Below are 14,631 nucleotides of genomic sequence, written 5' to 3' on the forward strand. Positions count from 1 at the left end.
CTTGTTGTTTGGGTTTTATTAAATCATCATACTCTCCTTTCGTGCGAAGTCAGACTTTGAAGGATCTGCACTGGGGTAATCTTTGCGTGGACCATGATCTTCAACCGGCTGTCCAGCTGCTGAAGATCTTGTACTGAGACAAGTCTGATGTAAATTTTGAGATGACTGATAAGAGTGTTTATTGGTATATGAAAGTCGAGACTGGGGTTGTGGATTACCTTCAAGGGGTTCAAATGCACGCCAGATGCTTTATTTAGCTTAGATAAAAAGCTGATGCAGTGGTAATTTACTTTGATCGACGAGACTAGTTTGGAATAAGAAGGCAATAAGGACAAAATATGCCCTGTGGAGAATATTGTCGGCTCTTCTTTTTGGGGCTTGCAAATGCTTATTACTTCGCAGCCAATGATATCCTTGAGCCTCATATGATTCTGGTGTGGCATCCCGGCTGTTACGAATCCATTTCCACCAGACTGTCATTTGATGCATCATCGTGATCCTCCTCGTTCTAGCGCTGATTGCTTGACTTATCATGCAGGAGGTCAGCAATGAGGCAATACTTGCGGACCCAATCGGAAGAGCTGATGGGTCCTCTATTCCCACTAGCTTCATGATCTACAAGGCTTATTTCAATATGACAGGCATTGTTTCGAGGCGGGAGCTCCTTCTCCAGACTATCTATACGTTCGCTTGTACCTTCTTTAGCCTTTGTAACAATCTGGAATTTGGTTCTGTTCAATGGAAATGGAGCTTCGATGTTGGTTTGCATTGCCCTTTTTACAATGAACGCCCTTGTGAAATAACATCCCGATTTGTGCACTAGCGCTACGTCGACAGTGACAGCTTCAAACGTGTTTGAGGATAGTTCTCTAATCCGCTTCAGGCAGGTTGTCAAGCGACCTGCAAGCCACATATACAGGCATTGTCAGCATTAGACCTTTCGCAGTTTCTGTCACGCACTAAAGGATATTGGCAATCGCAATCTTAAGAAATGAATATATTAATGCTTGTTCTTTAGAGTTTGTATCTAGTCTCTACACCCAAATACAGAACTGAATGGTCGAGAACAACCAAGACAAACAACTATGGGGTTTGCTTGATACGACCCATCTCCTTCAACTTGGCCTCCAAGTCCTTTGGCTCTTCAGTCATGACCTTGACAACATATTGGCCGCCCTCGATGGTCCACCCGAACTTTGGGTTATCGTAAGACCATGAACCGTAGAGAAGCTCGAGACCACCGAGAAATCTGTTTTCATTCTCGACAAGCTGTTGAGATACCTTGCGCTCGTAGGTGGGTAGAAAGCACTGTCGGTTGAGTTCGCCCATTTTGGAAGCGTTTATGTTAATGCGGAGCGGGAAGTTGGTATTAATATTACTGAGTTTTTCAAGTTTGGAAGTTGGATATAATGGTTTGGAATGTTCAAATTGTTTCCGTTCCATTTGCCTTTGCTTATATAGTTTATTGTCTTTTCTTAATCACAATCAAGGGAGTGGCCATTAAAGCATATTCAGTTTTAATGTCAGGTCCATAAATGCCAACATTCAGTCTCCAGCTTCGAAATAGTGTTCAAAACGCTATCAAGAGATTCCAATGTTGAGCGAGAAGACGTGAAATTTCCTCGAAGGAGTCTGATTCAGAGGTTCAAAACGAAGAATGCCCCAGAATAAATGCTGCAGATTGGTGTAACGCTATCACTTGCTGGGTTTCTACTTCCTAGTTACAAACATGACGTTGGCTTTATTCAGTGGTTGTATTTCATCTCAGTCCTCTTGAGACACACTCCTGCAATCTCTATCAGTTCTTAGTTCTTAGTGTCCGATGATACACTGAAGATATGTGATGTTGTGTATTACCTACCGGGGCTTGACAGATGATAGGAGGCGCAGATAATCACAGCTATGCTGTAGGATGCAACATCATGACAGGAAATGATTTGAATTATAACAAGAGTCAGTTAAATGTCAGTTATAGAGAGAGCATTTCCGAGGTTGTGCGACATGGCCCGTGCTCTTGTTGCTCAAATCGTTGGGAAGGTGCATCTTGTGTCACCTGCTGGCCTAGTCACTGTCAGGCACTGTCATGGCCAACGCGCTTGCCTAAAAATGCAATTCAAACATACGTCACGTGTAATTGTTCGCACATATTGTTTGTGAATCGATCTTGATCTTGATCTTAATCTTTCTTTAATCTGCATCTTCCTTCCTTCAAGCCGAGCCTCAGTGCACATGGGTAAGTGCTACTAATGCTACTGCTCAACATCTCGTCTAACACTTTGTAGAGATCATGTCTCCGACGTCGCACGCAACGAATACACCAGCCTTTCACGGCTTTCCCAAACTGCCCCCAGAACTCCGAATCAAGATCTGGAAGGCAGCGTGCTTGCCTAGAACCGACAGCGACCACGGCCTCCAGTACGTCACCGTCGACGTTGTGAAGGAGGACTGGGAGAATGAGGATGTTGTCGTTTACAATGAAAACCTTGAGGGCTACGACGACGAATTCGAAGTGGAGAGCGACGACACCGGATACATCACGCTGAGAGCCTTGAAACGCACCAAGAAGCGACCTTCAAACTCTCAAACCCCGTCCAACCAGTCCAACAAGCAATCTGCCTACCTTTGGGACGCGGGTCTCTGGCTGGCTTGCAAAGAGTCCAGGGATACCATCACCGAGTATCTGGCTATTGACAAATGGATTCAAGTCACTGAGCAGCATCACCCAACAGATGTGTTCGACCCAGGATCATGGTACAACAAGAAGTTCCTATCAACTCTTGTGCCGCACAAGAAGGACACGATCTGGCGTCCTATGGTGGTGCCTCGCAGTGACATTTTCTGCATTGCATCCAGCCCTCTTCGTCATTTACCAAGAAGTCTTTACGGCATGAAGCTGCTAGCCCCATTCCTCGGCCAGAGCAAGTTCACGATTACGCAAGACTGGAACATCGCTTTGAGATTCGACAGCAGCTGGCTTGTCAACTTTCCACATGACTACTACAAACTACAAACCGAAAACTCCCCACGAGGCATGTTGGCGAACTGGGTCCATATGTTGCTGGATGATGTCAATCCAGCGCCTACTCTCTGGATCATTGACGACACCGCTCGGTGGGCCACAGTTGCTGGCCTAGAGTGCGGAACAGTCTACCGCGATTGCAGTGCCGAGTACGTCCAGGCTGACTGGTGCACTCTTCTTGGGGAAACATCCAATCGTGGAAGATGTGACGTAGGGATTTTCATGTCGAGCTTTGCACAGCTGGTGGAATATGACCATGATGCTGAGTGGGAATGGTTTGAGTTCGATGGGGTCAGACATGATATTAAGCTGCTCGTCCGCAAGGAAAATGCCATCCTGACACATATTCCGGCAGAATCTCAAGATGGGGAATAGAACCATTTACAAGACTGACGATGGGAGGGTCATGAGTAACAATGTCCAGTCTGGTTTGATGGATAATCAAGGCAGCAGAAGTGCCTTGATGATGATGAGTATGAATGGTCTGGGCAGCATGTTGCTAGATATTCCGAGAATGAAGTCGGAGAACTCCCATGTAGTGTTAGATTGAGTTAATGTTAATCTTGAGAGCACATATGCACTCTAAGCTCTGTGAAAATAAATACCCTCAACTTACAGGCCAACTACGATGCAGGTTTCTGATGACTGAAGAAACAAAGGCTACCCAGATGGCCTGTCAGAGATAGCTATGGCTGAACATCGGGTACACTCATTAGGTTTAGTTCCCTTCTGTTCCCCTCACTTGCATACACTTCTCGGTAACTACTACGTGTTGACCTTACTTCGTCACTAACGCGACATTTTGTCTTAGAGTACCTAATCACCATGTCGACCGAGACAACCGTCATTACCCAGCCGAGGTTGGCTCATATAGCTAGCCATGAGCTCAACACGTTCAATCAGCCTCGAGATAACAGGCCTGAATCAGAAGTGCAACAACAACCCCAACCAGCAATCCCCAAGTTTCAAGTTCTTGCGTCCGGTTTCTCGTTTTTCTGCGCTGGTGTTGACGGTGCTACTCTTGGACCTCTCCTCCCGTACATCATCCAGTCATTCACCATCAATGAAGGTGAAGTAGCCATCATGTACGTGCGCAATCTCTCTTCCACAACGAATACTGACAAAACAAATGTAGCTATGCCTGTATCTTCGCAGGATGGGTCATCGCCGCAGTGACCAATTTGTTTCTTGCCACAAAGCTTTCCTTCTCCGCCCTCTTGACGCTTGGTGCCAGTCTCCAGCTTGTGGCACAATGTTTGCGCCCGTGGGCTTCTCAGCCAATATTCTTCCTTAGCTTTGTGGTACAAGCTGTCGGCATGGGCTATCAGGACACGCACGCCAATGCTTGGGCAAGTGGATTGCCAAATGCTCACCGCTGCCTCGGCTTTATTCATGCCATGTTTGCACTGGGCTGCCTTGTTGGACCTTTGGCTGCGACAGCAATCGCGACAGCTACAGGGTCGGGTCATTCGAAAACGAATGGTGTTGAGGCCTGGAGGATGGCCTACTTCCAGCTCATCGGCATCCATGCTCTCAATCTTGTCTGCATGCTGCTTGCGTTTGGTAACCCGCTGAAACAATGGAAGGCACCCGAGACAGCACTGCCTCAAGCCCCTGCTACCGCTACTGCAGACCCAGACGTTATTCAACGGCGACGCAACAAAGAAGCTATCAGGGATATAGGACAGCTCTTCAAAATGAAGAATTTCTGGTTGATTGGTGGCTTCTATCTGTTCAACTGCGGCGCATGGTCTGCTGCCGGAGGTAAGTCCTCACTGTCTTCATTTCTTCATTAACGTCTCGTCTTTCGTTCCCCTCAGTACTTGCTCTTTCATGTTTCTCGTCTGACTTGGATTGCAGGCTGGGTTGTAGAGTATCTTGTGGCCCATCGCGACGGCGCTCTTGAAAAGGTCGGCTATGTTCCCACAGGTTTCTGGGCAGGCCTCTTCCTCGGTCGTCTTCTCTTGGCCGAGCCGACACATCGCTTTGGTGAACAAAGATCAATCATGTGTCTCAGCGTTGTCTGCTTGTTATTTCACCTCTTGTTTTGGCTTGTTCCAAACCTTGTCGCTAGCGCTGTCGCCTTCTCATTTATGGGCTTCTTTTTTGGTCCTTTCTTTGCAACTGGCATGAGTGTTGCATCGAGAATGTTTCCTCGCAAGATTCAGTCCATGGCTTTGGGTAAGTATTAATATCTTCTTCTACCTTATTGCGATGAAAACCCTATATAAGCTCAAAGACAATTCTCGTGTTAACTCGTGATACAAGGCCTCGTTTTCGTACTCGCCCAAGCTGGAGCCGCCATATTTCCCTCCATCACCGGACTTATCGCGACGCGAGCTGGGCTACAAGTGCTCCAGCCAGTGATCTTGGGCCTCATTGTGGGCGGTGCCATCTGTTGGTGGTTTATTCCGAGAATACCGGAGCGCATGGACGAATCTTCAGACTAGATGTTGCAGATAATCGCTGTATTTTTTGCATTTATGCACAAGAAAGATTCCATTACGAAGGATATACCAGCAGTTTAGAGTAGACACAGGCTTCTTGGTTTATCTCTTCTACCGCTCAACCATGTATGGTGGTGCCCAACTACGACAATCTCTGAGGATGCCCATACACACATATCTTTTCCTCGTTGCCAGTTCATATCTTGTGGGTGATGTTGCTGTTGGCCGCGTCACCTGCTACCTCTCATGGCAATCTTCATTCAGGCTTCTGTCCATAGACCACATTTCTGCACCAGTTAGATATCTTACGTTCTTACCACAATTGAACTAGACTTACACGCGCCAGTATCCATGCATCTCTTTGTTATGTAGATCTTTTCGAACGTCGACAAGGAAAAGCTCTAGATCGTGTACATTCCATCCCAGCACTTTCGTGAACAAGGCGAGGCTAAGACCTTGAACTCCCCCGACAAGATTCACGTTTCCCCATGCTCCTAGAAAGAAGTTAGCGTCGACTCTACCAAGCTTTAGCCTTGAACAACATACCGAGCTCCTTCAGCTTCTTATCTTGTGGCCAACTGTTCATTGGCCATTTGTAAGGTGTTTCCACCACGTTCGCAAAACCAGCCTTGATAAGTTGATCTTTGTAAGTCAATGCAGAATCGAGAGCACTACCAAGTTTTGTAGCAGCCTCATTCATCAACTTGCTCCATTTGTATACTGCAGAGTCTTTGGAGACGGTCCCGTCGTCGCTAACAACCGGATAAATAGGGTCCATCAGTTCGATGTAACCACCGGGTGAGAGGTTTCTATACGGCTTCGTTAGAGACTATAGAGTTGAGATGATCACAAAATTGTTTTACTTGAACGCCTGGTCAAACAACCTTGGCCAGTCACGAATGGAACCAGTCATTGCACGTAAGTAGATAAAATCGAATGCCTTGGTGTATGTCCAGTCGGCCTCGACGTCGTCGATGAAGAAAGAAACATTTGGTGGCACACTGGTAGTTATTAGCTCTCATGCCGTGCCGCAGTGGTTGTCCGGTGCCTTACAATGTTGGTTGGATTGGACTCAAGTCAACACCCGTTACCTGGAGAATCAGCAAAATGACTTGAACCAAGAAACAAGAAATGCACCTCAGCCTCTGGATGTTCATCGGCTGGCATTGTTAGTCGACTATTCAGCGATGTAATGGCACAACGTACCGAAATCCATAGCCCAAATTCCTGTTCCACACCCAGCGTCAAGAACGCGTTTGAACGGCCTATCATCTTTTGCGGGGATATTGAATAGACGGTCGTTGAGCGTCAGTAAAGCCAAATGGTGTTGTTGATCTATATAGTCCTGGTTAGAAGAAGCGGCACTGATCTGTTTTGTTCCAGCTTCATACCTAGACGATCATTTTCCCACTGAGATGATGTTTGTAAATATGATGACTATTCGCATTATGAAAGACTGACTTACCTCGTCATTGGGCAAGATGTAGGCTGACAACCCATGTCAACTACTATTACCGTCACAGAATGTGTCTACTTACAACCCTCTTTGTAGGCGTGATATGTGCGACCATTTTGCACACGGTATTTGAATATGCTTGATTGGAGGGACCCTGTATCGCTAAAGGCTGAGATCTAAGGCCGACATGTTAATGCAAGATCTTGTTGCCGATATTTAACAATTGCATACCTCGTCAAAAGAAGAGTCGCCGTCGTCCTATTCCAGTTAAAAATCAGTCAACTTCATCATGAACAGCCGGTTACTGACAGTGAGCTCAGTGTTCACCCGATGACTCTCGACGGGCAGTGCGCTATGGGCGAGCTCGGATGATGGTGTAGCCATGATGACCTTGGCTTTTATCACGACAGACGACGATATCAAGGAAAGTAAAAACCTCACCGGAGAGGGGGAAAGGATTGATGACACGAGAGGGATCAATGGTTGTTATTTATCACATGAACCTCACACCATGTCTATCACGGCTATATGCAGGCTTTCTTCCAGCCGAGGGTTCAACGAGTAACAAATCGGATCTCATACTGTTTTTCTGTGCATAATTCCCTGGCGGTTTGTGGAGTTTCCACGTTACGTGAGACTTGCCAATTGGATGTTGTCCGCAGGGATGAACCAACAGCATAATGTCAGCACTGCAATCTGCCCAAATAGGCTGCTCGTTAACAAACGGCACAAGAAGCTCTATCATAACATGCCTGTCTAATAATGGAACCGGAAATCAAGCCTCTTATTTCCCTCGCCAGATTCCTCTTGAATCTTCTCCAGTTGTTCGTCCTCGGAAAGTTCATGCCAAGCTTTATCTCGAGACATATTTCTCCAACGGTAGTAAAGGAATGTGCCAAGATAGACACACATATTCCAGCCCAAAAGCCCAAGTAATACAGAGTTTCCAGTACGGTACAAGGGCAGATCGTCCTGGCGGTAGATGTTTGAGCCTATAATGACACCGAGTTGAACTGACATGTTGTAAAGTGCTGCAGACACTGTGCGTGAACGGACCGAGTTTGAGTTCCGTGAGGCTAGCCCAACAATGATAGGATGTGTCACCGGAGACGATACAAGAACCGTAATAACACCATAAACTGTCCAACGAGGTGACTCAACAGTATAAGACGTGCGGAGCCATATAAGGCTGGGAAGGACCCAGATCATGGGGATGAAGCACAGCGCAATCACTCGCTTGGTCTTATCTGCAAGCCAGGCTATACTGAGCATGGTAAACACTGCATAATGTTAGGGTGGAGTTAGTATGGGCATGAACCGGGTGAAACTAACTGGTAAAAACCTGCGATGGGATAACGAGCAGGTTTGAATGGAAGGTGTCAAACCCTAGCGCCCTGAGAGAGAGGGTAAGATATGACCGTGGAACATTTTGAGGTATCATGGAGGTGATACCGATCAAGTAAATTGGCCACAGGTCAAAGTCGCATACACTCTTCCACAGTAGGAGTAGGGTAATCCTCTCTCGATTGTGCATCGAAGATTTGCTGGGATCCTCACGAATGACGCGGTTCACCATGATCTCTTCCTCTCTGGCAGTAAACCAGCCATTCTTACCACGGAACCAACTAGCTGTTTCAGTAGGGCCAGCTGGCATCATAATGAATGAAGTAAGACCAATGAGCAAACTGAGGAGGCCCTATTGTATACGAGTTAGTATTGAGATTCTGTACCTATCAGTCAATCTGCGTACCTCGATCAAGAACAACCACCTCCATCCAGCATATCCAAGGACGCCCCGCATATGGAGGAGTCCGTAAGCAAGAAACGCAGCAATAATATCGGCAGCAGTCATGGACATCCAGAAGATGCTAAGGCGTATTCCCATTTCGGTATGCTTGTAGAAATATGAGAGGTACAAGATGATCTGTCGTTCTGTTAGCGCATCCAAATAGGGTTGGGTGGTCCGTCTCGTACATCAGGGATAAAACCTCCTTGTAAAAATCCAATAAGGACACGACAGGCGAGGAAAGAGGATCTTCCGGATATCCAAAATTGAGACGCCGCAACCACAGACCAGAGGGTGAGCTGCGTAGGAATCCATCGGTCGGGCCCAGCCCACTTGGAGACAAGCTGCGATGGCAGCTCAGCGGACAAGAAAGCAACAGCAAAGACGGTGTTTCCAAGATTGTAATCTGTTTTTAGAAAGGAGATGTGTCAGTAGCTGAAAGGGTGGGGGAGTGACCAGCGATGTGCTCACCATTGGTGTTAAGTCCCAGGTCTGTAAGGAACCCATCGGTTAGTGCCTGATGTATATTTGCCCGGTCGATCTCGAGCCCGAAGAACATGACACAGGTCCAGATGAAGATCCGAATGTCCATCTTTCTGACGACGTTGTCTTCTTCTCTCCACGTCCATCGGGCTAGAGGGTCGAATCGATGGATATTTTCCCTACATCATGTCAGCCATTGACAACAACCAAACAATATCATATCCTAAACAAAGAATCTCACCAATTGCTAGAAGGCTGATATTCGGTCGCAACGTCTGGGTCATCAAAGACACTGGGCTACTGTAATGTTAAAAGCAGGTCTAGGGCATCGAAGTCAGGGACGTACCTGGGTTGCTATATCATCAGGGTCATAGTTGTCGTCTTTCGTCTCCCACAGGAACTTTCGGTCCTTCCTAGGCTTTCCCAGAGGCAGAGTTTGAACCCTGTTTGTGGTAAGATCCTTCCCCTCGGTGACCTGTGTCACTGCATAGGCAACTGCCGCCAGCTTTTGAGGAAGAACAGTACTCATCGTAATACAATGAGAAATAAACCTAGGCTGAAGATCTTCTGGATAGAAGAGAATATGTGTCATGTCTTCGGTCTATATATCGAGGCATCGTGGCCATGAGCACACAGAACTTTGTCTGTTGACGCAATTCAGCCGTAGAACAGCGTTATCCTACTAGCCCGCAGTTTATTGTTTTGGACGAAACATATCAGATGTGCTTCAATGCATCCTTGCTATCTTTGCGGACTTGTGAGCTACCCCGCTGGTAGGTTCGCAAAGGTCTGGATAAACTCTTCCCTGAGGTTGTATCGGTGTCTTATTCGGGACAGCGAACTAACGAGCTTAACCTAACCTCAGCAGCGCTACATTGAGACTATAGCCAGTCAAAATTGATGATTACGTTGAATCAATGCATTGCCATCGGATGTAGCCATGGTTGTCTATACCCGAGCTTACAATATCACGATGAGCAAATGATAAGAGCAATGGCATCATCCCGAGATCGGCAAACACGCAACGGGTCGGGTTATCGCTCCGATGGGATCTCGCTCTGCTTCCGTTCCGCGGGATATCCGTCCAAGGGCCTTAAATAGGAATGATGTTTCTTAGAGGTGTGCTTCCGTGTGGTGGTGTCATTGCTCACCATACCAAAATGAGTTCGAACTTGAAAGTCATGTTACTCGCAAGTCTTCTAGGCTTTGCTTCAGCTGCAAGCCTTGGCTTTGGCCCTGAGAGCCAAACTCCCCTTGTGGGACCCAGCTCTTCTCGCAAACAGTGCAACAATGTCGTCTTCATTCTGACTGATGATCAAGACCTTCACATGAACTCGCTCGACTATATGCCACATTTGCAGAAGCACCTTGTTGATCAAGGAACGTTTTACAAACGACACTATACCACCACTGCTATCTGTTGTCCAGCACGCGTCTCTATATTGACTGGCAAGTCTGCCCACAACACAAATGTTACCGATCTGACTCCTCCATATGGTAAGTATCCACTGCAGCCACAGCTCAATGAACACCATGTTCACTGACCTCTGCAAGGCGGCTATCCCAAGTTCATTCGAGAGGGACACAACGACAACTACTTGCCAATCTGGGTACAAGCTGAAGGCTACAACACGTACTATGCCGGGAAGCTGTTCAACTCACACGCAGTGAATAACTACAACGATCCATTCGTGAAGGGTTGGAATCAATCAGACTTTCTCCTCGACCCGTATGTGTACATGTACCTCAATGCCACATTCCAACGCAACCAAGATCCTCCAGTCAGCCATGAAGGAGAATATGTCACCGACGTCCTTGCCAGAAAGACGCAGGGTTTTCTTGATCAGGCCCTGAAAGAGGACGCTCCATTCTTCCTTACCATAGCCCCAAACGCGCCACACAGCAATATTGACGCCAGCTTTGCTAAGATCAACTTTAACGACACTCCTCGGAACTGGACTTTCAAGATGACCACTCCCATTCCTGCACCGCGACATGCGCATCTCTTCAAAGACGTTGTTGTTCCCCGAACTGGAAACTTCAATCCCGATACTCAGATCGTCCCTAGTTGGATCCGTGACCAACCCAAGCTCACGCAAGAGAATATCGATTGGAATGACGACTTCTATCGTAATCGTCTGCGCGCTCTCCAGGCAGTTGATGAGCTGATCGACGATGTTTTCAGAAAACTTGAAGACGCGGGTGTTCTCGACCACACTTACGTCGTCTACACTACAGACAACGGTTTTCATATTAGCCAGCATCGTTTGCAGCCGGGTAAAGAGTGTGGCTATGAGGAAGATATCAACATTCCACTTATCATTCGGGGACCTGGCGTGCCAGCAGGATCCATCTCAGACGTCATCACTACACATGCTGACCTGGCGCCGACATTCCTCTCTGTCATCGGTGCCCCTCAGCGAGCAGACTTGGATGGAGTTGTCATCCCTCTCACAGCAAAGGAACAAGCTGAGGCTGTAGGAAAGCGACATGAACACGTCAATGTCGAGTTTTGGGGAATGGCCGGGTCTGAGGGCAAGTTCCCTTATCATGACAAAGAGGGTGAGAGCTTCTTTCTGACAAACAATACCTACAAGTCAATCCGCATCGTCGGTAAGACTTACAACTTGTACTACTCGGTTTGGTGCCACGGCGAACACGAGCTGTACGATCTGCAGTCGGATCCCGGTCAGCTACGAAACCTATTGGATGCAGAGACCCCGCACCTGGATGAACTCTTAGGTTCCCCGCTCGAGTCTGTCGTCGCACGACTTGACGCTCTTCTCCTAGTAGGAAAGACTTGCAAGGGCCTGGTTTGTTCTCAACCCTGGAAGACTCTCCACCCGCAAGGGGACGTCAAGACATTGGAAGATGCGCTCAGCCGTGAGTTTGACGACTTCTATGTAAAGCAGCAGCCCAAGGTATCGTTTGGGTGGTGTGCAGGTGGGCATGTGCTTGATGCTGAAGGTGTGCAGTTTGAAAAGGAAGGATTAGCTTACTGGCGCCCAGACTGGAGTAACTGGGTATGATCTGACCACGACATCTATGCTAGTGGGCCGTTGGCGGTTCTATTACTAGTAAACAGATATAGATACCGTCTTCTTTGCCGATTGCGTGATAGACTAGGTTGATTAGCGATTGAACCAAGTCCAGATAAGACTATGTAACAAAGCTGGCGAATCGCAATCAATCAACTTTGTTTAGCATCATGAAATAAAAGCGAGAATTAATATTAAACCATGTAGTCGTGATCATTGACAGAGAATGTGGCAGATTGCGTCCGAAACCGCAATTCGATGGATGGCGTGCTATTGCACCATTACCTCGACTATCCCAGCTTTAAAATTCACTCATTGCGCTATCTTGATACCGAGATCCGGATGGGGGGTTATGCATGATTCGGGAATTAAAGCGCTCTTGTTCTTCTCCATTCATCCCGCGGGTAATTGGACTGTAAATAATAGTTATCGTGACTGTCAGTACATTCTTAAGGTAGTACGGCTAACTCACAAGAACAAAGCCATCGATAACAACCGCCATTATGTCGACGCTTGGAGAAGACCGTGATCCAGAAACTGGTGAGGTGAATCGCCAAGATGAGACAACTCCTCTTCTCGATACACCTCTATCTCCCGTTCCATCGTCAAAGACATCTTCAGTTGCCGTTTTTAAGATTGTCTTGGTTCTCATCATTGGCTCCTTCACTGCCAGTGCTGATGGCAGTCTCGTTTTGGCCACGCACCCGACAATTGCCAGCGAGTTTAATGCCCTGTCTGCGTCGAATTGGCTATTCGTCTCGTTCAACCTTGCGGGAGCGGCTACTCAAGCCTTGGTAGGCAAACTCAGCGACATATATGGTCGACGGAGCCTTATCGTCACTGCATATGCTCTCTTCGCTGCTGGCTGGTACGTTACCCTGCCCACCACCGACTTGCATTGACTGACAGTCTTCAGTATTATAGTGGGAACAGGCACTTCCATGAGATTAGTTATCCTTGGCCGTGTTATCTCTGGCGCCGGCGGATCAGGATTAACTATATTGGCCATGCTTATCATCACGGACTTGGTACCGTTGCGTGAAGCTGCTGCGTGGCAATCCTATCTCAACCTCGCTGCCACGACTGGTCGTAGCCTAGGTGGACCTCTTGGGGGCTGGCTGGCTGATACCATCGGATGGCGTTGGTCGTTCAAGTGTCAAGTTCCCATCTTCCTTGTTGCCATCATTCTCACCTACTCTTTCTTGCCCAACAAGAAACAGGACAAGAAGCCTACATCGCTCTCTAGAATTGACTTTTCCGGCGCGGCCCTCCTTGCTCTAACAATGATGGCATTTCTTCTGCCTTTTGAGATTGGAGGCTCTCAGGTGCCTTGGTCGCACCCTGTCATCCCCAGCTTATTTGTTGCTGCTCTAATCTTCGGCGGCCTCTTCGTACTCTTTGAAGGCCGCTGGGCTCAAGAACCCATTTTCCCACTCGACCTACTACGAATCCGGAATGTCGTGCTCGGATACGTGATCAGTGGCACTCAATGTGCGGCCCAGCTCGGTCTGATGTTCTCTGTTCCTCTTTACTTCCAGGTCACAAAGAATGCCAGTAATACTGTTGCTGGTGCATACCTGTTCCCGGCTGTAGCAGGAAATGCAATCGGTGCCATTCTAGCCGGAATAGTTATCAAACGGTATGTTTAAAGCACCGCCTTCAAAGTTACCTTTTCATCTTGTGGTTAACTCGTTCATAGAACTGGAAGATATAAATTGGTTCTCCTTGTTGCCACTGTGACATCAGCAGTGTCTTACATCCTCCTTCTACTTCGCTGGCATGGCCAGACAAACGTCTGGGAATCTCTATATATCTTCCCAGGAGGCCTAGGCACTGGTGCCGTACAGACAGGAGTTTTTGTTGCGGTACAAGCTGCCACTGATCCTGCTCATAAGGCGGCTGCACTGGGTGGGGTCTGGCTGACTGTTATGGTTGGAGCCATTGTTGGTATGACTGCTGTCAGTACAGCAACGATGCACGTCATGGCTCGAAGTCTGACCACTACGCTGCAAGAACGTGGCTTGGCCGCAAGTGTGATTGAAAAGGTTCGTGAATACAGAAAGTCTGATAGGAGACGTTGTGCTGACAGTTGTAGGTCGTCGATATGGCCACTTCAGATATCAACTATATTAACAAAGCAGATCCAACCACCGCATCAGCCGTTGTAGACGCATACGTGCATGGTCTGTCTTTCAGTCATATCATCTCCCTTACCTTCTCGGTCATTGCTACATTTTCGGCCAGCTTCATCAGCGAGCACAAAGTTTAGCGGCCAACACAATACAAGGGGCATTGCAAACGTACAAGCTACAGTTGAGTCGCATTGAGAAAATGGAATAGAGCTACGATTGCATTCCATGATGGTGAAGCTATTTCTTACTTATTCGTTGACCATCTGATGG

At 47.5% G+C, this 14,631-nt stretch overlaps 7 protein-coding genes across 7 annotated transcripts; 4 read left to right on the top strand and 3 right to left on the bottom strand.

The window, feature by feature from the left end:
* Positions 1-1,083: 1,083 nt before the first annotated feature.
* FSST1_001323 (uncharacterized protein) lies at positions 1,084-1,329 on the bottom strand (the record flags this gene model as incomplete). The annotated part of the gene is made up of 1 exon (XM_083227209.1): positions 1,084-1,329. One exon carries the CDS (start codon positions 1,327-1,329, stop codon positions 1,084-1,086), a length of 246 nt encoding a protein of 81 aa, XP_083091505.1.
* A 958-nt stretch (positions 1,330-2,287) lies between these two features.
* On the top strand, positions 2,288-3,394 carry FSST1_001324 (2EXR domain-containing protein; the record flags this gene model as incomplete). The annotated part of the gene is made up of 1 exon (XM_083227211.1): positions 2,288-3,394. The coding sequence occupies one exon, from the start codon at positions 2,288-2,290 to the stop codon at positions 3,392-3,394; it is 1,107 nt and encodes a 368-aa protein (XP_083091506.1).
* A 450-nt stretch (positions 3,395-3,844) lies between these two features.
* Positions 3,845-5,469, top strand: FSST1_001325 (MFS transporter; the record flags this gene model as incomplete). The annotated part of the gene is made up of 4 exons (XM_083227212.1): positions 3,845-4,104; positions 4,155-4,783; positions 4,880-5,200; positions 5,288-5,469. 4 exons carry the CDS (start codon positions 3,845-3,847, stop codon positions 5,467-5,469), a joined length of 1,392 nt encoding a protein of 463 aa, XP_083091507.1.
* Positions 5,470-5,722: 253 nt separating this feature from the next.
* On the bottom strand, positions 5,723-7,306 carry FSST1_001326 (class I SAM-dependent methyltransferase; the record flags this gene model as incomplete). Its single annotated transcript, XM_083227213.1, has 11 exons — positions 5,723-5,753; positions 5,804-5,960; positions 6,013-6,275; positions 6,330-6,467; positions 6,520-6,557; positions 6,604-6,626; positions 6,673-6,835; positions 6,932-6,954; positions 7,005-7,098; positions 7,154-7,180; positions 7,232-7,306. The coding sequence occupies 11 exons, from the start codon at positions 7,304-7,306 to the stop codon at positions 5,723-5,725; spliced, it is 1,032 nt and encodes a 343-aa protein (XP_083091508.1).
* Positions 7,307-7,678: 372 nt separating this feature from the next.
* On the bottom strand, positions 7,679-9,720 carry FSST1_001327 (uncharacterized protein; the record flags this gene model as incomplete). Its single annotated transcript, XM_083227214.1, has 7 exons — positions 7,679-8,202; positions 8,255-8,618; positions 8,673-8,846; positions 8,897-9,114; positions 9,180-9,370; positions 9,433-9,488; positions 9,538-9,720. 7 exons carry the CDS (start codon positions 9,718-9,720, stop codon positions 7,679-7,681), a joined length of 1,710 nt encoding a protein of 569 aa, XP_083091509.1.
* Positions 9,721-10,351: 631 nt separating this feature from the next.
* FSST1_001328 (sulfatase family protein) lies at positions 10,352-12,220 on the top strand (the record flags this gene model as incomplete). Its single annotated transcript, XM_083227215.1, has 2 exons — positions 10,352-10,688; positions 10,746-12,220. 2 exons carry the CDS (start codon positions 10,352-10,354, stop codon positions 12,218-12,220), a joined length of 1,812 nt encoding a protein of 603 aa, XP_083091510.1.
* Positions 12,221-12,732: 512 nt separating this feature from the next.
* Positions 12,733-14,498, top strand: FSST1_001329 (major facilitator superfamily domain-containing protein; the record flags this gene model as incomplete). Its single annotated transcript, XM_083227216.1, has 4 exons — positions 12,733-13,097; positions 13,146-13,868; positions 13,929-14,274; positions 14,325-14,498. 4 exons carry the CDS (start codon positions 12,733-12,735, stop codon positions 14,496-14,498), a joined length of 1,608 nt encoding a protein of 535 aa, XP_083091511.1.
* Positions 14,499-14,631: the final 133 nt, after the last annotated feature.

This window comes from Fusarium sambucinum, chromosome IV (genome assembly GCF_050947815.1).
Source record: "Fusarium sambucinum isolate potato_lamoka chromosome IV, whole genome shotgun sequence".
Lineage (NCBI taxonomy): Eukaryota > Fungi > Ascomycota > Sordariomycetes > Hypocreales > Nectriaceae > Fusarium > Fusarium sambucinum.